The sequence below is a fragment of the Tenrec ecaudatus genome, chromosome 6 (assembly GCF_050624435.1).
Source record: "Tenrec ecaudatus isolate mTenEca1 chromosome 6, mTenEca1.hap1, whole genome shotgun sequence".
NCBI classification, from domain to species: Eukaryota; Metazoa; Chordata; class Mammalia; order Afrosoricida; family Tenrecidae; genus Tenrec; species Tenrec ecaudatus.
Genome location: NC_134535.1, coordinates 21,172,464 through 21,200,307, shown reverse-complemented (window position 1 = coordinate 21,200,307; position 27,844 = coordinate 21,172,464). Strand labels below are relative to the sequence as shown.

General features: G+C 46.3%; 1 protein-coding gene across 2 annotated transcripts in view; it reads right to left on the bottom strand.

Annotated features, from left to right (window-relative positions):
- Positions 1-758: 758 nt before the first annotated feature.
- ALDH1L2 (aldehyde dehydrogenase 1 family member L2) overlaps positions 759-27,844 on the bottom strand; it is a 73,986-nt gene continuing 46,900 nt past the window's right edge. Inside the window, exons 16-23 of one of the 2 annotated variants that reach the window (XM_075551053.1) lie at positions 27,374-27,461; positions 26,896-26,989; positions 24,453-24,552; positions 20,623-20,721; positions 18,980-19,145; positions 15,195-15,300; positions 10,084-10,283; positions 759-7,845 (exon numbers count right to left, since the gene is read on the bottom strand). In XM_075551053.1, coding sequence (XP_075407168.1) covers positions 7,790-7,845; positions 10,084-10,283; positions 15,195-15,300; positions 18,980-19,145; positions 20,623-20,721; positions 24,453-24,552; positions 26,896-26,989; positions 27,374-27,461 — 909 coding nt within the window. In that variant the 3' untranslated portion in view covers positions 759-7,789. The remainder of the gene's footprint in view (positions 7,846-10,083; positions 10,284-15,194; positions 15,301-18,979; positions 19,146-20,622; positions 20,722-24,452; positions 24,553-26,895; positions 26,990-27,373; positions 27,462-27,844) is intronic. The other variant, XM_075551052.1, reaches the window with a different exon arrangement.

Sequence of the window (27,844 nt, the reverse complement as noted above, 5' to 3'; positions counted from 1 at the left end):
CCACCTTGGACAGTCATGGATTGACCTGCACCAATCACAATCTTGTAATGATGCCTTTTCTTTTTCTTCCTTTTACCTTTCTTTCCTATGGCATCGAATGGAAACTATTCTGGGGACCAGGGGGGGGGGTGGGAGGGTTGGGGGGAGGGGGCACCATTGCTTCTGTTGTTTTTAGTCAGAACGGAATGCAACAGTAGCTAACAGCAATTGATCTCTGTATTAGGTCCATGCAGATGGTTTCCCTGATTCAGGAAGAATGTCTTTGTGCTGTTTAACATTTAAAAGAGTCTCTCTAGACCAGTGGTTCTCAAATAAAATGTAATTCTACATTGGGAAATATTTATTTTTAATGACAAATAAATGAAATTTTGTCTTGAGGCATGGTATAGCATGGGTAACAGTCTTCACGCCAGATACTCATATGTGTCTGTATCTGCTTGTGGGCAGACCCGCCTGGAGACGGATATAGGAGTGGTGTCTTGGTTCCTAAGACCATCAGAAATATGTGTTTTCCAATGATCTTGGGTGACTTCTGTGAAAGGGTCATTCATTCCCCAAAGGGGTTGTATCTCACGGGTTGAGAACCGCTGCTCTAGACCATGTTAGACTCTGGGATGGTTCTCCTGTAGCACAATCCCTTTATCTGTCAGCTAATTGAAACTCCATTGAAATAAAGTCCAAGAGATTTATTGAAGTCAAAGTTACTACTGCAAGGAGAAATCTCAAAGCTTCAGGCTAAAGCACATGGATCTCGGGGTGGGAAATGCAAAGTCACACATTTCAGGCTGACAGGGGAAGTAAAATAGTAACTGTTGATTGGTTTCCAGTAACAGTCAGCGTGGACATGGTGAAGCCAACTTTGGGGTTCAGTCATACAGCTGAACTACAAAGGTTGGCTATGACATAATTGGTGACTCACAAGAGTCACCAGGGGGTTTCATGTTGATTACAAATCAATGACATCTTGGTGATTCCTGGGAACAGGTTGTTAACAAGGACCTAGCTCAGAACCTTTGATCTCTGGAGGAGAATGGAAATGAAGTTTCATGAAATAATACTTTGCTCAAAGTCCAGAAAATGGGTGCAGCTGAGGTCAAAAGTTTCCACTGGGCATACATAGCCCTCAGTCTAACTACGAAGAAACTCATTCCTTTAAAAATAACACTCTCTCCACCATCGAGTCGACTGTGACTCACAGCAACCTGACGTGGGTTTACAAGGCGGCAAATCCTACGGGAGCTGAGAGCTTCGACTTTCTGCCGAGGCGCAGCTGCTAGGTCGGCACTGCTGGCCTTCCACGGTTACCTGCTCCTTTCACAACGAGCGTTGTTGTTTGGTGCCCATGAGTTCCAATTTCCAGCGACCCTGGGCACAACTTTGTCCGGTCCTGCACCATCCTCCCAATCGTTGTTCTCTTGGAGCCTATTGTTGCCGCCACACAATCAATCCATCGCCTTAGCATCTGCCTCTTTTTTGGCTGACCCTCCATTGACCCGGCATGATGTCCCTTCCCAGGGATTTCTCCCCGTGGACAACGTGTCTGAAGTATGAGACCACAATGCCCACCGTTTTAGGCACAGTGGTAAAATGTAGGTGAGAGGGTCCATTTCAACTCTTGGTCAGGTCATTTTACAAATAGGGGAGACGCCTCTGAAGGATTTTATTTGATTTTTTAACAGTTTCATTGACACTTCCTCCACATCATACAAGTCCATAATTCAATCATATCAAGAGTTGTACAATCATCACCACAATCCATCTAGGACATTTTCTTCTTCCTTGTACTCACTGTTAATCATGTAATTATATTTTTCTAATTGTGGCAAAAATACATACAAACCATTCTCCAGTTCAACAAGTTCTACATGTAGAATTGAGTGCCGTTGATTAGACTCTTCGTGCTGTACAACCATTGTTGACACCCCTTCCAAATTATCCTGCCCCCATTCACACAAACCCCACGCCCGCTAAGCAACAACCCAGCCGCATACTTCGCCCATGGTCACCATCGGCCAAGTCTGGTTCCGTTCTTTTTTAGTAGTTCTCTTGATATAGTATTCACATATCTTATTGATTTTATGTCCCTTGTCATAGCTACCTAAGGAGCCCTGGCGGCACGATGGGTTAAGTGCTGAACTGCAAGGTCAGAGGTTCAACCTCACCACCTGCTCCAAACAAGTTCACAGTCCCAGAAACCCTTCATCGGGTCTCTGTGAGTCAGAATTGACTTGATAGCTGTGGTTTAGTTCAGTGGGGGTCACGACCTCTTTGGGGATCAAATGACCTTTCACAGGGGTCACCCGATTCATAACAGTAGCAAAATTACAGTTATGAAGTAGCAATGAAAATAATTGTATGGTTGTGGGGGGGTCACCCCATGAAGAACTGTGTTAAAGGGCTGAGGCATTAGGAAGGTTGAGAACCACTGGTTTAGTTTATCGTCTCAACTACAAAAACAAGAACAAACTCACTGCCAAACAGACGCACACACCAAACTCACTCAATTCTGGCTCATCATGACCCTACAGGACAGAGTAGAACTGCCCCCGTGGGTTTCCAATGCTATAAACTTCTCCAGTAGTAGCCTCATCTTTCTATGGCAGAGTGCCAGGTAGTTTAGAACTGCAGACCTTGAAACTAGCATTCCATTACGCAATCCACTACATTACTAAGGCTAATATAATTTCAGTATCAAGTAGTAAGCGCTATTTTCAGGGCAAACGGGAGCACCGAGGAGAGATAGCTAGCCCAGCTCGTGGGAGGGGAGGCCGACAGTGTGGCGCAGTGGCCCTGAGGCGCTGCTTTAGCGAAGCAAAGGCAAGGAGCCCCGATGGGGTAGTGCAGCGGCTCTCAACCTGTGTGTCGCCTGACTCATAACGTATTCAGCAGTTTGAAACCACTAACCACTCCGTGGTAGAAAGATGAGGCTTTCTACTCCTATAGACTTGAGGGCAGTGATTTTTTTGTTTTATTGGAACATAATTGACATATCATACCAATCATTAGTTCAGTCATAGTAAGAAGAGTTGTACAATCATCACCATAGTCCATGTAGAACATTTTCCTTCTTTTTGTACTTACTAACTCCCCTTTCTCCCAACCTCCCCTGCCATACCCCCAAGCACATGACTCCAGTTACTATTTCTATAGATTTACTCTCTCTATAGATTCCATAGACAGAAAAAGATACAAAAAACCCAACAACAATAACAAAGTAAAACAGAGAAAAACCTCAAATGAAAAGAAAGCAGACAATATTACAAAGGAGAACAAATTTAAAATTTGTTCAAAAGGGGGAGATCAAGTGATAAGCTGTTGAAGGTTAACCTAACTGCACCCGCAATCACTCTGCACGATAGCCAGACTGTTCACGTCCCTGGTCTGTGGTCAGAGAGATTCACCGGAGACTTAATCTACATGCATTTCCCTTCCTGTTTTTTACGGGCAGTGAGTTTTTATGGAGCCCTTGAAGGGTCGTGGTGGTGGTGTGAATGCATGCTGGGGTGCTAACAAGGTCAGTAGTTCAAGACCACCAGCCATGCCAAGGGAGAAAGATGGAGATTTCTTCCCCTGGAGAGAGTTACAGCCCCAGAAACACACAGGGCAGTTCTACCCTGTCCTATAGAGTGGCTATGACTTGGAATCGACTCAGTGGCAGTGAGATTGGCTTGGGTTGAATATGCAGCCCTTGACTCCAATCAGCAGTTGGCTATAAACGCTCCAGCCAGTGAAAAAGAAAATGCGATAGAAAAAGATGTTCTCAGCCTGGGGTTCAGGGATGCGTTTTAGGATGTCTGAATCTCTGAAAGATATTTGGAGAATGAGGCAGCTGCACGTAAACTGGGGGGGGGGGGCAGAAGTAGGAAAGTGGGAGTCCATAGCTTTTTTTCAGAAGTTTAAGGAAGAGTAAATTAGAAATGGCTATGGAGATTAATAAGGATATCTGATGACACAGCAGGCTGTTAACCACAAGGTCAGTGGTTCAAATCTACCAGCACCTCCTTGGGGCAGAGAGGAGGCTGTCTGCTCCTGTAAAGATTTACACTCTTGGGAAGCCAAAGGAACAGTTCCTTTCTGTCCTATCTAGGGTCACTGTATGGCAGACTGGATTTGATGACAGTGGGTTTGGCATTGGTTTGCGGAGATTAATATTCGAGAGTAAAATCAACTCCGGAGGGCAGGCATGCTTTTGCCAGCCATTCCATCTACCATTACAATTTTTGTAAAGCGAAATTTAAAAATCACACAAGATCAGCGCAAACACCCCCTTCCAAAGGGGTTCATTAATAAGGTCTTTTGTCATTTTTAGGCAGCTATGAGCTGTTCTGTTGGCCCAGCAAATATTCCTTCCAGCTTCGAATTTCAGCTGGGCCAACCTCTGTTATCAAGACGTGTTACCTTGATTTCTCTGGAGAAGGACACCTGCTTGGTACAGTGGAGGGGCACTGAAAAGCACGCCTCTCGAGATGGACAGACACAGTGGCTGCAACAATGGGCTCAAATAGAAGAACAATTATGAGGATGGGGCAGGACTGGGCTCTTTGTTCTGGTGCTGTGAGTCAGAACCCACTCAAGTGGCATCTAACAACAACAACAAGCTCTGGAGGTGAGTGAGTTCCTCAAACTCACTGCCACCGAGTCAGTGCTGACTCAAAGTGAGCCCATCAGACAGGGGAGAACAGCCCCTGTGACTTTCTGAGACTGTCACTCTTCGTGGGAGTAGAAAGCCTTGTCTTTTTCCCATGGAGCTGGCTGGTAGTTTCGAACTGCTGACCTTGCAGCTAGCAGCCCATCTCTTAACCACTATATCACCTGGGCTCCGAAGTGTGCTATCATTAAAAAATGGCTGCAGGTCAAACGGTCTCTCTGATCATGCCAGGCTCACACCTGGCAGTTCCCCGGCATGGCTTTGCCTCTGAAGTTGCCCTTGACTCATTGTTTGGGCCTGACATTCCTCTCCTCTCTAGCCTCCCAGTCACAAAGTAAGAACTGCTCCCTCAAGGGCCTCTTGGAAGGCAGAGACCGGAAAGTCAAAGGGTGTACTCCTCTGAGAGGCGGAGATCATGGCTTTGACCATCGTTCAGAGATGCCTGTGAGTCATAAGCTCAGCTTTCAGCCACAGGGGGATGGTGACGCTTACTTCTGGCTAACAGTGGGACGCTGTGAGTTCCGCAAGCGTGTACACAACCGCGCCCATTTCTAGAGCGCGACTACGGTTCAAACACCCTGACCGGCACTTTGTGCATGTGACATGGGCTGAAAGAAGAATTGTTTCTCCATCTCAGACATGCCCAACGTGGGCTCAGAGCTGTTCAATAACCACGTGTCTAAGGTCACGCAGCCCAGACGAGGCAGGACCGGTGGACAGAGAAACAAAAATCAGATGCGCTCTAAGGGGTGGGTGAGCAGCAAAAAGAAAGCCAGCCTGCTCCCTGAGGAGCTGCCGCCTCCGCAGGCAGCTGTCCCAGGGATGGACTCCTGCCATTTTTCACTGCCAGACATTTTTCGGTGCTGCCGTGTCAGGCATTGTGCCAAAACGATGCCGAGAGTAGCCCAGGATTCAGTGAGCAGCGAGAAGACTCGAGGGGAAATGGATGACTTCCCAGTTAGTGAGCTGACATCAGTATAATTGTGAAATAGTGATGGGGGGGGCAGGGGAACCTGTGCTGAGCGTTCCATCGCGAGCCCAGCACCACGCCGCGAGAGGGGTGCTTGCGTTTGATGTGATTGCAGGGAGTCTTCCTCATAAGTACCCCCGAGGAAGGTCTTGCTTAGCTCCATTTTACACACCAGGAAGGTAAAGCTCAGAGAAGGTGGCTACGTTGCCCAAAGTCGCACAGAGGGTCAGGTGGGAAGATCTGAACTTGGATGAGCCTTCCAAGGTCATCCACTTTCCGCAGCAGGCATACCTCAACTCACCGAAAACCAGCAAACTCACCACCAGCCAGTCGATTCCGACTCATAGGACCCTGTACAACAGAGTAGGCCCGCCCCAGTGAGTTTCCGAGGCTCTCAGTCTTTAAGGAACCAGACAGCCTCATCTTTCTACTGAGCCAGCGGCTGGTGGGTTTGAACCACTGACCTTGCAGTCAAAGCAACTTCCCTATGCTACCAGGGCTCCTGGCACTAAAGCGAGTTACAGAGATGTTCTGGTTGATCAAAGCTAGGTTTATCTTATACCATAGACCATCAAGTATGACAAAGTCTGAAAAATTGTGAGAATTACCACAGGTGCCAAAGAGACATGAAGTAAACACATGCTGTAGGCTGGCAGACTTGCTCGATGCGGCATTGTTGCAAATGTGACATTTATAAAAAGCCCAGGATCTGCCAGGCACAACCTGGCAAGGCACCATGGAACATGGAGTTGCCTGCATGTCAGAGTGTGAAGCTAACTTTAATCGTGGAATTTTTACTAGACTCAAAACTCTTCAGGGCCAGAGACCATTAAAATATGTGTGATCCTCAGGACATAATGTCAGACCTTGTACCTAGTAGGTACTCAATAGAGGTGTATGGTTTGGTCACCCATCACAATGTGTCCAGTGGTAGAACATCAAAGGCACCAAGATGTGTCTCATTTCCAAATGATCATAATAAATGAATGACCATCCCATCCTTACAGGGTATTCAAGGGTGAGTCAAAGTGTATTGCTACCGGGGTTCCCGTGCACACAGGCTGGTTTCATCGCCAACATGTTTATAAACAGGTCTCTCATCAGTGGGCGGCTGCACACAAGTGCTCTCGAGAACACACTGTCTCAGTCACCTTCAGAACCAGACCCGAGCAAGACTGGTTGCTGAGGGCACCTCTGGGCCCAGCTCCATTCAGGTAAAGTCAGCTCAGAAGGTTCTGGCGACTGCATGGAAGCACAGCACATCCAAAGCAGCCATGCTGGTAGATTTTCCAGAAGGACACAGAGCCACTGTAGGGCTGACTAAGGGGAGAGGGGGTAGAAAACTGAAATTTTTACTGGTAAGGAAAAGGCCAGTAATTGCAAAAATTTAAAAAGCACCCAGGACGCTTTTCCATCACGACTAGGCACCTGCTCATGGTTCCAGGGTACCAGAGGACTGTCGTTTGAGAATTTTGTTGGGAAACCTTACTCCTCAGTCCTACAGTCCTGGTCTTGCCCCTTTAACCTTCGTTTTGGTCCCAAACTCGGCATTTGAAAAAGCATGGCGTGAGTCCCCTAAGGGGGGGGGCACAGAATTCCCGTGGGGGGTTGGAGAAGTGGAGGCGTGGCCTTCAGAAGTACACAGGCCTAGATGTAGGCCACAGGGAGAAACAGTGGGCTTGTGTTTGCTGGTTTTGTTTCACCAGGCTCTCTGACACGGTAGCAACACCTCTCGGCTGCCCTCACGCTGTCCCTGGGGAGTTAAAAAAGACGACCTTTGTGACAACGCTGCCTGCCTGGTTCCGACGTCCCAGTCTGAAAATGCCGCACAAAGTTTTGAACGTAGCACCTTATGTTGGAAAGCTTCACAATTTCATGGTTTAGAATAAACAACAGTTGTTAGATCAATCGGGTGGGGTAGTGGGGGAAGCAGCTTAGTATTTTAGATATGTGTATAATCCGTAATATACTCAAATTCCAACAACTGCCAATCGTGTTAAGGTATGAAAAGTCTTATTAGAAGGCATTCTGGCCCGCGAGTCTCTCGATGGCACCTGGGTGTGGCTTGGCTCCGGGGTGACCAGCCTCTGCAGCACGCCTGGCTGCTTGGGCGGTGCCAAGAACGCAGGGCTGGTGCTGTCGGCCAAGGGCTTCCTGGCGGCGGCCTTGTTCTAATATTCCAGCGTCACCGTCTTGGTTTTGAGGTATTCGCTCAGTGCTTCCTCACCTGGGAAAGAGAAAAGGCAGTCCATGTTGACAGGTGGATGTGATGCCAGCAATCCCCACCCAGGTGAAGGCGGTGTCCAGGTCCCTGAGCAAAGACCAGGGCTACTCCGTTAGCCTTCATGTTCCTGCGGGTCCCTGGGGGCTTTGTTCAATGGCACGTTCAATGTGATGGCATCTAGGGTGGGCGCTTTGCCTATTTTAAACTATTCTTTCACGATGATATTGATGGTCCCAGGGCCACGCTTTTGCATGGTGAGGGCCACGGCCAGCTAGCTGGCCTTCTGAAGACCAGAGCATTGGCTGGGTCAGCTTGAAACCCTGAAACTTTCTCTTTGAGGATAAAGGCTTTATCTCTATCCTTTGTCTAGTTTAGGCTGAACAAGAGTGCCCAAGATTGTGTTTAAACACTCAGCCAAGAGGGAGGCGGAACATGAGCCGATACCACGGGCTCAAGTAGAAAGAAAATGCTTTGAAAATGTTGACGGCAACAGATGTACAGATGTGCTTGGCACAGTGGATGGATGGATGGATTGTGGTAAGAGCTGTAAGAGCCCCCAATGAAATGATTCTTAAAAACATCCTCAAACCAAACTCACTGCCACTGAGTCCATTCTGACTCCTTCAGGGCAGGGTCCAATCGTCTCTACAAGTTTCTGAGACGGTCACTTTTTACAGGAGTAGAAGTCCCCGCCTTTCTCCCTGGGAGCTGGCTCGTAGTTTCGAACTGCTGACCTTGCAGTTAGTAGCCCAACTCGTCACCACGATGCCACCAGGGCGCTCTTAGGATTATGTTAAAGGAAGAGAAACGGAGCACAAGAGAGTAAGCTTGAGACCATTGGGTCTAATCTTACTTGAAGACAAGCAAAGGTAAATAGGCCTGCCTCTCCTCATGGAACTGTATTTTGAACTGGGTTTCCGATGAGTCTGATCTCGGCTGAGAATTTGCTTTTCCACCCCAGAGATTCAGGATCAGAATCCACCGTGTTACAAGATCCCCCAGGTGATTCTTCCAGAACCCCAGTTTTTCCATCTGTAAAACAAGGATCATAATAGCCATGTCCCAGGGCCAGGGCGAGACTGACAGGGAAAGTGCTTGGGACAGGGCCTGGGAGGTCTGGAAGAAATTTAATATTCAAAGTGGGTTAGGACTACAGCCGAGATGTGTCTGTAAGTAGAACTGGTAGCGTGTCAGCAGGGGTGCGTGCATGAGGTTCTTGCTGAGCCTCACTGCAGTGGGAGTAAAGGCTTGAAGGCGTTGCTGTGAGTTAAAGGCTGCATGGTGCACAACTCTGTATGTTCGAACCACTGAAATGTATGGTGTGTGAATCATACGTCAATAAAACTGTAAAAAAACAAAAAAAGCTGCATGAGCCCCAGGAGGAGGGTGATTGTGAAGAATCTGAGGTGGAATAGGGGCTGGTTCTACTGTTTCAAAGTGAGGGAATGTTTACATACTATTAAAAGGCCAGCACAGGTTGCCCTGGTGGTGTGGTGGTGACGCATTGGGCTCGATCCACGTGATCAAAATCACCAGCCGATCCGAGGGAGAAAGACTGGGTTTGCTACTCCCGGGAAAAGGGCCAGCCTCGGGAACTCAGCGGGTCCCTGTGAGTCAGCACGGGCCCGATGGCAGTGGGCTCAGATTGTCATTTTGAGGTGTTGCCCGCCAACTGGATGTTCCTAAGCAAGGGACTGTGGTATCTCAAAGCAGACAGCCTTTCTGCCAACAGGGAATTACATTGTGGGCTTTTTCCTAACTCCACCTCTGAGTTGCCAGACGCCCAGAAAAGCACGCCAATTGCAGCGTTGGCTGTGAACGCCAGCCAAACAGTATTCAGGCCTGGAGCTAGCCGGCCAGCGGCCTCCACCCATGTTCGGTCTCGGTTTCCTTTTAGCTCCCAGAGCCAAACCACATCATGCTGAAGAGCAAGATGGCAAGACAGAGGTAGTTTCCTTACGACTGACTGTCAGAACTTTCCTTTCTTTCAAAGGGACTCTCTTTCCTGGAAGGAGAAAGGCTTCTCTTGCCATTTGTGGACTCTTCCTGCAGGACGATGGCCAATACACACATTCACTTCAAACAGAAACAGTCGAGTACCCGCCTAACGCCAGAGGGGCTTGGCTTTCTGCCTTGTGAACTCCCAGGCAGGAGACGCCCTTCCCAAGCGCCTCCCTGAACACGGGCCTTTCTGCCACGTGGCGACAGACAGACAAACAGGGCGGGCAAAGCAAGGCGTACCTAAGTCTTTTCCGAAGCCAGATTGTTTGACGCCACCAAAGGGGGCTGCCACGTCGGTCTTGTTGTACGTGTTGACGAAGACTGTCCCCGCATCGAGCTTGTCGCTCACGTACATTGCTTTATTTATGTCTCTGGTGAAAACGCCTGAGGCCAAGCCGTACTCTGTGTGGTTCGCTCGCTGCAACACGCCATCGACGTCCCTGCAAGGTGTTTTCAGGGCACAGAACACTCCATTCAGTGTAAGGCAGAGCTGGCTCAAAGCAGGACTCCTCGCGGCTCCCTCCTGCCTCGGGGCTATTTCCACCCACTAGAAGCAGCGAAACACTCCTGCCAGCGGGCTTACATTTTCAGAAATGTTTTTAGACATTTTTAGAACTGTGCCCGGCTGACACCCAGTGAAATGTGATGACTCAAGTATCCATGATGTGGATGTGCCCGGTGAAGCCTCTTTGAAACAGGATCCAGGGTCATCCTTTTATCCTTCATCCCGGGTCCCATTCTCCCCCAGTCCGTCTAAACCTATTCTCAACGCGCCCCTTATCTGCCTCCAGCTCTTCCAGCTCTGCACCGCAGCTCAAGGCCCACTCAGTTCAGGGCTTTGCTCTGAAGCCCTCCTAGTTCCCACAAGGAGACAGACCTCAAACTCACTGCCACGGCGGCAATGATAACTCAGAGCGACCCTACAGGGCAGGGTCTGCCCATGAACTTCTGAGACTGTAACTCTTCACCAGAGCTGAAAGCCTCCTCTTCCTCCTGGTAGCTCATGGGTTTGAACTGCTGACCTCGAGGTTGGCAGCCCAACACGTAAGCACTATGCCTGCAGGGCTCATTCCCGCGCCCTTGTAAGAGCAGAGTGGAAAGGGGGATCCGATTACTCCTCCCTGGGGGATGGACAAGAGAAAAGTGGGTGAAGGGAGATGTCGGACAGTGTAATATATGACAAAATAATAATTTATAAATTATCAAGGGTTCGTGGGGGGTAGCGGGGAGGAAGAGGGAAATGAGGAGCTGATGCCAGGGGCGTAGGTGGAGCGCAAATGTTTTGAGAATGATGAGGACGATGAATGCACATATGTGCTTTACACATTGATGTGTGTATGGATTGTGATAAGAGTTGTATGAGCCCCTAATAAAATGATTTTTTTTTTTTAAAAAGAGAGTAGAGTTGTTAAGCCAGACACCTGGGTGACCTTGGGCCAATGGTTCCCTCTCATGTTTACTCTCATGAAAAATGTGAGTACCTGCTTCGTGATTTAAGAAAAAACCCGCCCACTGCCATTGAGTCGATTTTGACTCATCATAACCACCCATAGTGACCCTACTTAGGGTCTATGAGACTATACATCTTTATAAGAGCAGATAGCCTGCACTTTCTCTTATGTAGCAGGAGGTAGGTTTGAACTGCTAACCTTGCAGTTATCAGCCAATGCCTAGCCCACAAGGCCATCAGGGCTCTGAACTAACTGCATGCAGGACTCTGTAAAAACTCAGTAAAAGTCAGCCATAACCAGGGAGCACACATTCTTCCAAACTCAGTATTTTGGTAGAATGAACTAAGGGGTGCTGGCTTGATTTTTCGGCTGTTGTGGTTCACCCATCCAGTACACTTGAAGTACCCTGAGGGGAGGGGCAACACCATCGTCGTACTTCTTCCAAAACAATGTCTTCCCTTGTGCTTCTATAAGGAGCCCTGGTCGCTATGAGTCAGACTGGACTCGATGGCGGTGGATGGGTGGTGTAGCGGCCTACGTGTGGGGCTGCTAACTGCCAGCTGAGTGGTTTGAACCCACTGAGTGCATCTCGGGAGAAAGATGAGACTGCTTTCATAAAGATTTCACAGTCTCAGAACCCCCGAGAATCCCTCCTGCTTGGTCCCTGGGGATGCGGTTGGTTTGTATCATTTTTCATATAGTGGTGTCACGTCATCACGTGGGAGTGGATCCAATGGCAGATGACCACTAAATGACAACGAGAGGACAGTGATCACCCCAGTAGGTTGGGGGGGGGTGTCACCTGGCTGTGAGACATGCACCTGCTGTTCTCTCAGGCGAGTGTAGTTTCTACCAACCTCCCTGTCATAGGATAAAACTGACCTTTGTGAGTGTGAGCCCAATGTTTACAAATTCACAATTTTTCTATGAGCACAGCCAGTAAATGCAGGTCCAATATTTTCATCTGTTACCCCAGCAAAGAAACAGAATCTGTTTCAGAGCCAGGGGGAATGCACTGCGGTGAACTTCCGGAGAAACAGTAAGGGATTCAGAGAAGCGCCCGCCTAGTGGATTTTCAAAGGCAATCTTGACTGTAAAACAAAAATGGTATTGCTACTCTCATGATTGGTCCTGAGGGGCTTATCTGTCCTGCATTCCCTGTGCTGTGAGCTCTTATCTGTACCAGTGTACATGCTCCGGTCTAGCCGGATTTGTAAGGTAGAATTGGGGTCATGATAGTGGGGGGAAGTATTAAAGAACTAGAGGAAAGTTGTATATTTCAATATTGCTATACTGGCTCATCTCTTCCTTGTGACCCTTCTGAAGGGGATGTCAGTTGTCTACTGATGGGCTTTGGGTCTTCACTCTATGCTCCCCCTCATTCACATTGATATGATTTTTTGTTCTGGGTCTTGGATGCTGGACACCTGATCCTATTGACACCTCAGAGTAGGGGACAGTAGGGGGAGAAAGGGAGAACCAATGATAATGATCTACATATAACCCCTCCCAGGGGGACGGACAACAGAAAAGTGCGTGAAGGAAGACAGCGTAATAAGACATGAAAAAAATTATAAATTATCAAGGGTTCATGAGGGAGGGGGAGGAGAAATGAGGACCTGATATCAAGGGCTCAAGTAGAAAGAAAGTGCTTTGAAAATGATGATGGGAATAAATGTACAAGTGTGCTTGACATGATGGATGGATGGATTGTGGTAAGAGCTGTAAGAGCCCCCAATAAAATGATGTTTTTTAAATGACTAAACTGATTGCCACTGAATCGATTGGGCCCTTGGTGCCCCTGTGTGTTAGGATGTAGAACGGTTCTGTAAGGGTTTCGTTTTTATGGAAGAAGTTCTCCAGGCCTTCCAAGCAACGCTGAGTGGGTTTGAACCACTAACCTTTAGGTTAGCAGTTGATGGCTGACTGCTGATGGCCACCTAGGGAAGCATTCCTTCACCCTACACAATTGAACCTCACACAAGAAATCTGGGTCCCCACTTAGAGGCCACTGAGACGCTGCCAAAAGCCTCACATTGCTCAAAAGGCTTGTTGATCTAAAGACGCAAATGTCTGTAGACTGCATTGGAGGGTGAAAGATGGCTTCCTGCCCTTTCTTGTTGAGGGCTGTTGGGGTGTCAGGGTGCTATACCATTCCTTGCCCCCATCTAGAAGCATACTGATGGCGGTGGCAGCAGCAAATGCTTGGCTCGTGTAGTCCTCAGCATGACTTAAGAAACAGGTACTCTTATTTCAGCTTTTCAGACAAAGAAACTGAGGCACGGTGTGACTAAATAACTAGCCCAGGGACACAGGGGCCGTAAAAGGCAGAGGCAGAGGCAGGCTCTTAAGAACTCATTGCCTCTTTGTCTTTCTCCCCACCAGGTGGCAAGCCCCTTGAAGGCCCAACTAAACCCAGACCCACTGCCATCAAGTTGATTCCAATGCTGGGACACTACAGGACAGGGCAGTGTTGCCCCATAGGGTCTCCAAGGCTGGCATCTTTAGGGAAGCACACCCACATCTCTCTCCTGAGGATCAGCTGGTAGGTTTGAACTATCGACCTCTTGGCTAGCAGCTGAGGCTGTAAGTCTTTACAGGAGCACATAGCCTCATCTTTCCCTCTCTGAGAAGCTGGTGGGTTTGAACTGCTGACCTTGTAGTTAGCAGCCCAACGGGTAACCCACTATCCTACCAGGACTCCTCCAGGGCAGCGGAGTGCCTCCAAGAGTCTCTGATAGTGTGGCTATCAAAGTCCTAGAAGCCCTCCTGAACTCTATTCTTTCCTTTTCATCTTGTCATCGGTTCTAAAGTCTAAACTCAGATGAATTTGGGAGCACTCCATGAGGATCAATCGTGTGAAAACATAGCTTGATAAGTGCAGTTGTCATGTGGCCCCTCTGACATGGGGAGCAATCGGGAAAGGCTTAGATCGAATAACAGGGAACCCAGGTGGTGCAGTGAATCCTTGATTGGCTGCTAACCAGAAGGTCCATGGTTTTAACCCACCAGCTGCTCTGCGGCAACGCTGCAATGTCTTCCTTAAAGATGATAGCCTGGGGAACCCTCTGGGACACGTCCCCTCGGTGCTATCGCGTCACTATGAGTTGGCATCGACTCAGTGGCTGTGGGTTTGGGTGGGTGAGTATTCGGCTCTTTGGAAGGTAATCACCGGTGCTAATACCAGTCTTGCTTTGGGGGAAAGAGCCTGATTTCACAACTGTTGCCTGTCTTAGGCGTGTGTAGGAGAAGCTGGTCTCCTCTTTCTCAGTATTTACCTTTTTTCCCCCGACATACATTTAAAATGTCAATCACACAAAACGTTTATAGATGTGACATTTAGCATTTTATGTCTCTCTGCTGCTTTTCTTAATTTAATAACAAAAAATTCAGAACCTTGTCCACACGGTGTCCACAGTCATACTCTTGTGCTAAAATGCTGGCACATCTTCAATTCTCAGTCGATTGATGTAAAATGAAATATGTTAAATTGTTCTGTGGCAACGAATAAGAGGTCTTGCTGGTTAATGAGGTGACGCCGTGATAACCAAGCCTGATACTCACTTACCATTCAGCAATGGCCTGGCCTGATGATGCTGTTACTTCTCTTCCCAAATGGGAGATGCAAGCTTGTCCCTACTGAGTTTTTTTCTAGTCATTAACCATGATCGCTTCCTAAAAGCAACCACCACCAAAACGTAACCATGTGAACCATTCATTTAAACTGAAACGCACAACTGTATCACGCGCTACCTTAGTTACCAATGATTTCATTAAGGCAGTTATGCTTAGTGGTAAGACATCTCATCGTTATTGATTTTATGCGCTCTTATATAGCACAATAGAGATGAGAAAATGTAGCAAATCAAAACCCTCGTTAACCCGTGTCTGAAAACATACCCATTGTGGAATTTAGAAATGACCATGATAGGCCCAAAGGATTCCTCTTTGGCAAGGTACATGTGGTCCTCCACGCCTGTAAACACAGTTGGTTCCATAAAAAAGCCTATGAGAAAAAGAAGAAAAAGACAGAAAAGAACTTCAACGAGAGGGCATTTTCATTGAATAGCTCACTTGCTTAATTCCAGTATAATTATTTCCCTTCCTCTCTGGCTCTGTAAAACCAGGAAGACATTCACTCCCTGGTTCACGCTGCCTTTGGCTGTGCTGGGAGGTGGTCCGATTTTCTGGTTGCCCTTCAGGCTGCCACCTCAGAGGCTTTGGGCTCAACGTAGAGACTGGGAACAGGGTCTCTTTTTCTGCCAGAAAAGCCCCCTTCTTCTCTGTTCTGAACCCAAGCAACTTTCTCTGCCTCTATGACCACTTATGGTACTAAAGTCATTCATCTTGTAGGCAGTCAGGGAAGGAACCCTGGTGGGGGGATGGTTAAGAGCTTGGCTGGGAACCAAAAGGTTGGTGGTTCAAGAACTGGGAACCTGTTTCTATAAAGATCCCCAAACTCACAGACTCTAAGCGCCCCTTTAAGACCCTGTGGGTTTCTGAGATCATAACTCTTTTTTTTTTTTTGAGAGGGGAGCATGTTTGACATGGACTTGTCAAATCGATTTCAGTTTTACCTTTCCTTGACCCTCTTTTTTTTTTTCAACCACTCAGACCAATATTTAGGTCCGAGGGTGTAAGGAATCTGGAGGGATTTAAAAAAAATGTATATACATGTTACCTCCTCCCTGAGAGACAGACAACAGAAAAGAGGATGAAGGGAGACGTCCAACAGTGTAAGATATGACAGAATAATAGTTTATAAATGATCAAGGGCTCATGAGGGAGGGGGGATTAAGGAGGGAGGGGAAATGAGGAGCTGATGCCAGGGGCTTAGGTGGAGAGCAAATGTTTTGAGAACGATGAGGGTAATGAATGAACACATGTGCTTTACACAATTGATGTTTGTATGGGTTGTGATAAGAGCTGTATGAGCCCCTAATAAAATGAGTTTTTTAAATTAAAAAAAATTTTAAGCAGCACACTGTGTATAGTCACACAGCCCATCTTGCCAAATGAAATCAATAATGTCCCATTAACCCTCCATTAATGCAGTTCTCTTCTTCCCCACCCCTATCCTCCTTCCCTCGTCCCTCAACACCATTGCCCCCCTCCGTCTCCCTGTTCCCACCCCTCCTGGGCATCCCGTAGACATCATCAGCGTTTCTTTAAGTGTAAAAACCACATTTCTTTTCCTTATAAGAATGGCTTGATTAAATATTTATCACCTTTGTTAGAATGACTAAGTTTGCTAAGCATCATGTTTTCTCATTTTGTCCAGGTCTTGTGGTCTTTAAGAGAATTGACATCATCTGTTATTGATGCAGAATATTCTACTGTATGACTGTACCAGAGTTTGCTTACCCATACCTACCCATAATTGGAGTTTGGGGTTGTCTCCTTGTGCACATGTCTGGAGTAGTATTCTTTATTCTTTAGGGGATACACCCAGTGGAGAGATTGCTGGATCATAAGGTGCTTCGCATTTGCATTTGTTTAAGGAAGTGCCATACTGATTTCCATACTGGTTCGCCAATTCTACAGAGACTTTTAACTCTTTACAGGTTTAGAAAGCCTCATCTTTCTCTTGTGGAGTGGCCAGTGGATTTGAACTGCTGATCTTACGGTTAGTAGCACAACACATAACCCACTACACCACCTGTATAAAGACTTAAAACCAAACCAAACTTAATGATGACTCTTTGTGACCTTGCTATGTACGGGTTTCTGAGAGTAACTGTTTACGGGAGTAGAAAGCCCAGTCTCCCGAGGAGCTGCTGGTGGTTTTGAACTGCCAACCATGCAGATTGCAGCCCAATTCGTAACCACTACACCAGCATAGGAAACCCTATGGGGAAGTACTACTCCATTCTATAAGGTTTCTATGAGTCAGTTGAAATACTCAATACTATGAACCAATGGGGGAAGCAATGCTGTTTCTGGTTTTGCAGCCACGGTAAGCAGGCTGCCGTGATGTTTGAATTAAACAACGCCTGGCCACAGGATGGTCAGGTGTAGGTGAACACAGACCCCTTCCTCTTACTGCTTTCCCACATTGTCTACACCCCTTTGCCCTGGGGAACTTCTGCCTGTGACATGTTCTTAGAGATCTCTTGTGTCAACTAGCCCCGGGAAAGATCTGAGGGGACCCACCCTACAACAAATCTTACTGCATTCTTTCACATCCTAACCACAAGGTAAGTACTCCCTTCAGGAGCTAATCTTTCATTACGGTCTTTAGAGCTCTTAAATGTGTTTTAATGTGGAATCTTCCCTCCGTCTCTGCCCTCCTTTTTTCCATGAGATTGCTTGCCAAAGAGACTGAGATCATTGTCTTAAAGTTTATCTTAGGGTTTGGATTTGCTATCACTTCTGTGTGGTGAAATTGAGTTTGCTCTCCTGCCCACTCCTATTTCTTGTAGATGGAAAGTCTGACCTAAAGGCATGATTAGATTCTAGCTAAACATTTTCGGCACACATACTTCAGAGGTGAGGCTGCACACTATACACTGCGCCCCAGTGGGAAATGCCCAATACCCAGTTGTCCCTCCTTCAGTGATGCCAAGACCAAGGGGGGGGGGGGTCCCTGGCTCCAGGACAGCCTGGCTCCGCCTTTGTAAAGTTCTCTTTTCCCCTTAAGACTGGCCAGAGATCTCAGGGGTGCTTACAATGATAGCTTGCAAACACCCAGCTCCCTGTACCTTTCACCCCTTAACGTGAACTTTCACTGGTGAACACTGCTTGAAGTTGTTATTTCATTAAGTTATGGAGGCAAAGAGGCAATTTTCCCAACCTTACCACTCTGTCTATTGTAATTATCAGGGTTTTTTTTTCCCCTGGAAGGAGTCTCCTTTAGCAGCTATTGAGCTATCCTGAAATGCAGTTCTTAGAGGAAATACAGGGCAACTTACGAAGACCCTGAATGAGATGGACTGATACAGGGGCTACAACAAGGGGCTCATAATGCACAGTTGTGAGGATGGCGCCCCAAAGCCAGGGCGGTGCACAAACTACCCGCCACAGCAATAAAGAGTCTGTAGTTGTTCATCTCTCTCCCCCTTTAAGTAAAATGCCTTGGGGCCATTTACATATTTCATGGATAGGTTCTGCTTTGGACAAACCAACACCAAACCCATTGCCATCAGTTAATTCCGACTCAGAGAGACCCATCTGCAGGGTTTCTGAGGTTGCAAATCTTTCCAGGAGTAAATAGCCTCAAGTGTCTCACAAGGAGCAGCTGGTGGGTTTGAACTGCTAACCTTGTGGCTATCAACCCTCACTACACCGCCACCAGGGCTCCTTCGACAGCAGGGACAAATCATGCTGCAGATTATGTTTGCCATGAATCACGTGCTTCAGTGCCCGAAGAACACTGCTGCCCACCACACTTGTTTCTTCTACAGCAAAGGACCCATCACATCCACAGGGAGAGTTGATTTCCACAGCCCTTGCACAGCCTAGGGGACATATTTCCACAAGGAGGAATCTGGGGTTCAGGAAAATGATGCCCAGTGTGCCCCAACAGAGAAGTAGTCAAGCGGGATCAATAAATGAGGTCTTCTAAGCATAATATAGACGCCACCGGTTGCTTCAGAGGCCAGATGGTGCTGCAGGGAACACTGCTGATATCCTTTCCAAATTAAGAAGCCAGGCGCCCTGTACACTTCCAGTAGAGGCGATCTTACCTGGCCTTTGGACTTGTCTTCCCCCGTGCACCAAGGTGGCCCCCTCTTTCACTCCAGTCTCACAGTACTGCAGAAGCTTCTCCAGATGGGCCTTATGATTCTGGGGCCCATGATCGGTAGATCTGTCAAGTGGATCACCAATTTTCATCTTTTTAATTTCTTCTACCTGTATGTCACCCAGTTCACAAAACACAATTCACTGTTAATAATAATGGCTAGCCTTGGCTGAGTTCCTACCAGGTACTGGGCGCTGTACTAAGCTGCTAAAAAGTGAGCGGCCCTTTAGCCTACAGAGCAACCGACTGGAGGGAGGTTTCCACATTTCCATTTTCCAACTGGAGAAGCCAGCGAAGGGGCTTGCCTACCACAAGACAGCCACTGAGGGCTTTTGAGTTTTGCCGACTTGCAAGCCCAAGCTCTTAAGGTGTTCTACCAGAACATACGGTTTGGGCGCTGCATCAAATTACCTGGCATATTAATCCACCACAAGAGCAAACCGATGTTTTGTTAACACTGCATACTTATTATATTCTTCACGGTCGAACAACTTCTAACGTGGCCTCATTGTGAATCTTCCCCACCGCCCCTAAACATGGCCCACTGTTCTTGTGAAATTCTCCTGGTATAACCATGCCAGAGGAATTGCTATAACCTTCTGATAATAACCGATCTTTATCACATGCTATGCATCAATGAAATGTCTTTGTGATTCTGTCTTGTTTCTCAGCGGTCTTAATTTATCTCCGTATTTTCTAAAAAACAAACGAACAAACAAAAACCAACCAAACTCACTGCTATCGAGTCAATGCTGACTCCTAGTCACTTGCAACTGTTTACAGGAATAAAAACTCCAATCTTTCTCCCGTAGAGCTGCTGGTGGTTTCAAACTGCCAACCTGGCAGATCACAACCCAACTCATAACCACTAAACCACCAGTTCTCCCACGCTGTGTAATTTGAGCCAAAGGGCAGAATCGGAGTTGACGTGACCTAGCAGTGCCATACATTTTACTTTAGGCCCCCCAATACATGCAGAAATGGTCTAGTCCTTAGCCATCCACTCATGGCCATCGAACCCATCTGACCCTGAGGGACCATATAAGACTCTAGTGGGACGTCTCTCACAGTCATTTTAGGGATTTCTAAAAATGTAAAGGCCTACCTCTCAACAATATCATGGATCTCATATGCTATAAATTATGTTATAAATGCAGAGCAAGGTGTAGATAATAGCAACTCTTTTTTTGGTGGGGGGGAATAACAACTCTTATGTATACTTTATTAACTTTGTATATAGATCTATGATTTTTATTAGGAAAATATAAAAATATAAAAATAATATAATGAGCCTATGTGCCTATTACTTAGTTTCCATTAAGTACCAACTCATTGTCCTTCCTACTCACTTCCTTCCCTCCTGTTATTTTAAAGCACATTCTATACATATTATCTGTAAATATGCCAGTGTACAGATATAAAAGTTAAGGATTGTTTCTTAAAATATAGACATAAAATATTATTAATCCCTACTTAAAAATTCATTAATAGCCAGCAAGTACTTTTTAGGTTAATATACATAATTTACATATTTATATATAATATATAATTCCATGTATAACTCATGGAGTTGTTGAAATGCCTTACCACTCTTGTCACAAATTCATCATGGATGGATTCTTCCACAAATAACCGCCCAGCTGCAATACAGTTCTCCCCTTTGTTGAAAAACACTGCTCCCATACCCTTGGAAGCAGAAGAGAAAATGTTGTTTCCATCACTTGGGAAGGTCAAGGTTGTCGAACCATTGCGCACACACAGTTTGGACGGCAGCAGACAACACACAGAAGCTGCAGGACGCCATCGCCTCAGTGTGGTTAGTGATGAGAACTACTTGGAGGTAACTCGTTTTTATCTAGCATGTTTTCCCATAGGGCTTTTGTTTTTCCTGTCCCCCCACCCCCTTTTTGATTCATTCACTCTTTAAGAAAAATGTGTGCAATGATAAGGACTTATCATCAAGGGCCCATTTTGTGTTGCATGAAGAATCTAGTTTATTCCGTACATTTAAAGGTACTAACTTAGGTGCCGGGTTTTGCTTTTAAATTTTCTGAATTGTCAATGTCTAGAAAGCTTTTATGTGAGACAAAAAGGGTGGAAAAATCTATTCTTTTCCCCAAAGAGAAATTTGAAAAGATCTCTGAAATGAGGGGCTCTTGTAAATGACAGACTGGAAAGGAAGCTGGAGCTCCAAGCATCTTTCTTTGTAAGTCTAGTTTCTAATTTGCCTCCAGAAAACCTCCACGGGTCAGGCTGAAAATACCACAGACTTTTTTGAAATAACACATTTTCCCTGTATGTCAACAGCATGCTAATTCTCTTGGATCGTGGGTCTTTGGATGGTAGAAAAAGAGTCTCTAGATGCTACAAATGCTTTAGTGCTTGACTCTAGCTGGAGGGAGGGCAGCTCGAACCCATCCAAGAGCACCTCAAAAGCAGGCCTGGCCATCTGCTCCCCAAAGGTGACAGCCTGGGAGACCCTGTGGAGCCAGTTCTCTGAACACACAGAGTTGCCAAGAGCCAGAATCAACTCAGCGGCAGCGAAGTACAACAGATGGTAGGAGTTAAGACTCTTAAAGGTTAGGCATTTCTTTCCCGTGGTGCCTAGCAGACTGCTTCTCTTTGGAGAATCTAGTGTCAAATGCAGTTGTGTGCATATTCAAAATAAGGGAGAAGGAAAGAGTGGTCCTCTGGAACCACTACACTGGGATTTGTTCCCTCGCTTTCAATCATTTCACCTTGAATGTTGTCTGCCCGTTTCTTTTCACTGCTCTTGGACAACGAGGAGAGTAAAGAGACCTAGCAAAGATTAAGAGACCTGGTAAAGATGAACACTTGGTTAGATGTTGTGAAAAATGTGATCTAGAACAAGAATCCCGATTCCCTATGTGTTTGCTTGTTTTCCTCTAGGATGTACTCTGGAAGGTCCACAGAAACCCAAGCATCTGAGAAACTTCTGGTGGCTGATGCCTGTCCATGGGCAGACAGGCAACAACTGTCACGGAAGCCTCACCTCGCTACTCCACAGGGCCTGGTCCCAGAAGCCCAAGGGCCCTCCTTTCCCCCTGTTTTTTTTTGGTTCCCATGGGTGGCAACATTTCCCTGTGGGGGTTCGTTGGGCTTTGCCTTTATGGAGGATGGAGAACCAGTTCTGCTCAGTGTCCAGGCTAGCTAACTGAAAGAACTGAGAAGGCCACATGGTTTCTCACTGCCAATGAGTCCATTCCGACTCTCGGTGAGAAATAAGTCGCCAGGCCGGTCTATCTTCAGCAATCAGAGAGCCAAGAGTTATGCAGTGACTCAGTCACCAGGGCACCAGTGGACAGCTGATATGGAACGTGTGAATTGGATGAATTAAGGCAGGGGAGAGGGTGGGGAGAGGGAATCTGCTCCAAAAGGAGAAACTTTAAATTAAAGGAGTAGGTACTGTTCAGGAGATTGTTCACCTCATAGACCTCAGCCAATGAGGAATCAGGGGAGGGCATCTGGGGGATATGATGCTTCCAGAGGGGCTGAGAGGTGTGCCATCTCTGCCCAATTTGTCTCCAGGCTTGGGTGCCCAATTTTGCAAAGCCGACTAATAAAGGCTTACCTCGTGTTAAAGTGGGTACAAATTGGACTTCTTGAGGCTACAACTCTTGATGGGAATAGAAAGCCTCGACTTTCTCCCAGGAAGTGACTAGTGTTTCCGATTGCTGACCTTGTGGTCAGCAGCTCCCATGATAACCCACTGGTACCCTCATATGGGATAAGGTGGCCGCAGTTCTCTCACTGGAGACCCATTGGAGTATGGTTCTGAGCCACGGTGTTCTGCTCACCCACCAGTTACCAAGGGGCACTACTATGACCGCTGGGATCTCAACAGCATCTCTCACAAAAGTAGCCCTATAGGACAGGCTAGAAATGCCCCCTAAGGGTTCCTGAGATTGTAACTGTTGATGAGAATACAAAGCCTCATCTTTCTCCTATGAAGTGACTAGTGGTTTCAAACTGCTGACCTGTGGTTACCAGCCCAAGGTGTACCCGCTGTGCTAGTGAGGCTCCTCTGGGAAGACCATAGGCTTCCACCAAAAAGTTGCATCATGTGTCCAGGTCTCAGGTATGAAGAATAAGGGCAAGGCCAACAGTTTTTATTTTGATCTTTAAGTTTTTTAAAAAAATACTTCTTTTATACTTTGAAGTGGTTTAATACTCACAAGGTGTTACAAAAAGTGTAACTGGGCAATAGAAAGTAAATGTCTAAAAAATAATGATGGCAATATATGTACTATGTCAAATATACTTGATTGTGGATTGTAACAAGAGTTGTAAGAGGCCCCAATAAAATGATCTAAAAAAAGGAAGTGTAACTGTGTACTCATCCCCCAGCTTCCCAGGATAATATCTGATAGAAGCAGAGTACATTACGACAGGGCCGTTGCCATTGCCAATTAGGTCGATGTAGGAAACTCTTCCACCATCTGTTTGCCTGTTTGTCGTACTGTGGCGGCTCGTGTGTGGCTGTGATGCGGGACGCTGTGTATTTCAAACACCAGCAGGGTCACCCACAGGGAACCGGTGTCGGCAGAGCTTCCAGACTAAGAACAAACTGTGAGGAAGAAATAGGCTGTCCACGTCAGAGGAATTAGCCTCTGAGAAATGTGTGGACAGCGTGGACCACTGTCAGATACTGCCAACCTCATGCACAGTACTAGGACATTGCCAGGGATTGTGCCTTTAGGTCAGAGGCCTGCTCAGAGCGGTCCCCCATGACAGTATGCTGGGGTCAAGCCTTCAGGGCCTTCACCTGCTGAAGGAGCCTGGCTCCAAATGGGAAGGAACAGCTGCAACGCTATCACTCCAAGATGGATCGGCCGTGGCTGCAACAACGGCTCAAACATAAGAACAACTGTGACGACGGAGCAGGACCTGGCTCCGATTCGTCCTTCTTATACACGGGGTCGCGATGAGTCAGGACTAACTTGATGGCACCTAACACCAGGACTTCCTGGTGGTGTTTAAAACAATCTTACAGAAACCCAATTTGTAAGACCGTCAGAAGCAGAGCTGTTCAGGTTGACAGGGTGGGATGCTGCGGGGCACAATGCAACAACACACGGCCATTGAATCAATTCTGACTCACAGTGACCCTACGGGGCAGCGTAGATCTGCCCCAGTAAGTCTCTGAAGCTGTACATCTTTGTGGGAGCAGAGAGCCTCATCTTTCTCTGGTGGAGTGGCTGGTGGGTTTGAACTGCTGACCTTGTGATTAGCAGCCCAGTGAGTAACCCACTGAGCCACCAAAGGTCTTTTATGCTGAGGGGAGTGAAAGGAAGGGGAATCAGAAGCTCCAGCAGAACACTGTTTGAATCTTTTGACGTATGTTTATGTATATGTTAGAAGTAGCAGCTGTTTTCTTGGATGTGACCCGTTCTTACCATTCTCACTGCTTTGTCAAGTTCACAGTCATTGAAAATGATGAGTGGGGATTTGCCACCAAGCTCCAGGGAAACCTTCTTCAAGTTGCTCACAGCACAGCTGTGGGGGAAAAAGATCAATGTTCATCTCTGTGCTGCTTGCTCACTTGTCTTTACCACCATACATTTACCACCAGGTATGAAATATATAATGCCATATGTGTTAGGCAGGGTTCTCTAAAGAAACAAAACCAGGACATGTATGATTAAATATAGATAAATATATAGATTTATACAGTACAAAGGAATATAACAGCTAATTAGTCCACACAGCAGTACAGAGGGCTCAGTTCAACTCACTTCCTTGGAACAGTTAATATACTAGAAGTCCTTCAACTCTGGAGGGCTCCTGGGTCCAAGGTCAAGGAAGCAGACAGCTAAGCCTTCCCTTGGGCAATGTAGGCAGTCTGCCAACAGGCAGCAAACAGCAGGGCAGGTCACCAACAGTAGCAGTTCAGGAACTTAGCAAAGCAGGCCCGGATGGGATATGAACTGAAGCAATGCAAGACAACAGGATCCACCAGCCTCAAGTTCAAGCAATGTACACACCAGCTGCATGAGGAAGCAGGTCTCGAAGGAACCTCAAGTTCTAGCAACACGATCCACAGGTTGGCTGTCCCACAGGTAGTATAGCTCACAAGGTGAGGCAGAGAACCAGCTAAAGCAGCCGCAAGCTGGTCAGAGCACCAGAGAGCAACCAAACTGTGACCTTATTAATCTCACATGTTCCTATTGGCCAGGTTGGCACAATAAACCTACCCATCACACTATATCTAAGAGTAAAAATTGTGATTGACATTGTAGTAACAACACTAAAAAAAAAAAAAGAAGAAGAAGGCACTGCCATCAAGTTGCTGCTGACTCACAGTGACCGTATAGGACAGGATAGAATTGCCCCAGCAGGCTTCCAAGACTCAACTGCTTATGGGAGTAAAAAGTCACAGTTTTCTCCTGCAGAGCAGCTGGTGGTTTTGAACTGCTGGCCTTGTGACTAGCAGCCCAATGTGTAACCTACTTTTCACAAAAGCTATAGAAAATTCTGTAGTCCAAGAATTGGAGATGCTCATGGGAAAACCCAGTTTGTTTAGATGTAGGTATTCTATCTCTAATTGTGGAGCAGACAATGTATGCGGGAGGGGGAGGGAGCACTAGAGCTGACTGTGATGATGGGTAGGCAACTCTTTTTAAAGTGGCGTAACTTTTGAAGTGTATGATATGTGACTTTTATATTAAAAAAACAACCTACTTAAATATAAAGAAACCAAAATTGACCTGTAGTTACCATGGGTGAAGGAGTTAGAGTTTTGCTTAGGGGCATTGGGTTTATGTTTGTAATGGTGGAATAATTTAGAAAAAGATATCAATAATAGTAGCACATCACAAAATGTATCATCAATGACACTGAATGATACATGTAGAAGTTGTTGAACTGGAGAATGTTTTGTTGTGCATATTTTTGTCACGATTTAAAAAATGACACTAATCACAAACAACGAGGGTCGGCTTTAGCTCAGGTTACTTCGTCAAACTTGAACTAGTCGTTTCATAGCAAACAATGAATGCAAGGAAGAAGAAAAAGTTCTAAAATTGGCTGTGGTGAAAATTGTACAACTCTTCTTCAGATGAGTGAACTATTAGATTGTATGATAGGTGGATGAAGTGTCAATAAAAATGTTTCTTTAAAAGACTGCATTAACAGTGTAAGAGGGGAACCTTAAAAAAAGAGGCACATGATTCTATTCTATGGCTCAGTTATATATATAAATTATATATACATATATATGCCATTTTGATATATTTAGTTAGGGTCTGTGCACTAACATAGCTTCCGCTTTGTTTAATGTAGTTGAGATCATACAATCTTATGCTTTACTCGTCTTTCCATTTTAACAACTGTTGGTGGTTAGTTAGCCCTTTCCATAAACATAATTGCCACATAATCTTCCATCCCATGAGCATACTTTAGCTCACTATCTGATTTTGGATGCTTACAATATTTGCAACCTCCCAGATATTAATGTTATGCTTTTATAGGAATTCATGAGTTCGTTTTCTAAATCATCCAGATCTGTCATTTATTTGTCCATGTAATTTCTGATCTGTGCTCCAAAAGCCCCCTGGGGATGTGACTTCAGTGCAAAATCACATCAAGAGAGGATTCCCATGGACACATGTACTGGAATTCTCAAATCAGCAGCAGAGTGTTAAATTTTGACATCGTTCTAGTCTACAGACTGTGGGATTGAACGTTTGGGCACGTATTTTACTCGATTTATGTACACCCAGCAGTGATAAATTTCTCTTCTGCTTTGGAGATGGTTAGTCTCCTCCCCAAAGCACCCTATTTGTAGCAAGCCTAAAGTGTAAGAAGATCTGCAGTCAAGGGCCACACTCAAGCCAGTACCTCTTCATGATCTGCTTGCCGATCAGCGTGGACCCAGTGAAGCCGAGCTTGCGGACGTCGGGGTGTTCTGAAAGGCGTTGCCCAGCTACGCCTCCTGCCGGGGAAAGGAACAAAACACACAGGAAGATGCAATTCAAGTCCGGCTTATGGCGAGGAGGGCCGTGAATTCACTGAAGTCCGTTCATTTCTAGCGGCATAGTGCCTCTATCCATTGCAAACCGACAACATTAAATGTGACAAGACATGATGGTTCAGCCTTGGCTGCTTCTCTTTGGGAGTGTTTGTTGAAAATGGAAACGAGCCGCCTCCGGGTCATTTTGGAGTGCTGGACATTCTGCACCTCTACTCACAATGGCTCCCCTTTTAGCACACTGTCAGTAGAGTGACATAGTCAGGACACGGCGGCAATGGGCAAAGAGCCACTCAGTGAGCACGGACCCCCTCTGCTTCCAGCCCTGGAGGGCACCGAAAGGCTTACCTGAGCCCGGGATTATGTTGATGACCCCTCTGGGGAAGCCCGCTCGAACTGAGAGCTCTGCAAACTTCAAGGCCGTTAAGGGCGTCACCTGAACAAACACAATCATGACCTTCGTCAGAATCTCAGTGTTCACTTTACAGCTGCCCAAGAGTGCCTGTAATTTTCCATTTTACCTTGTTTTATTGATTTTTTAAGATTTTTATTTTGCTTCCAACTGACGGCAAAGTTGGTAGAGATAGAACGCCAAATTCTTCTTTTTTTTAGTTATCTTATTGGGGGCTCATACAGATCTTATAACAATCTATAATTCAATTATATCAAGTACATATGTTGCCATCATCATTTCCAAAACATTTTCTACTTGAGCCCTTAGTATAAGCTCCAGTTTCCCCCTCCCTCCCCCTTCACCCTCGTAAATCCTTAATCGATTATAAATTATTATTATTTCATATCTTACAAGATCCATTGTCT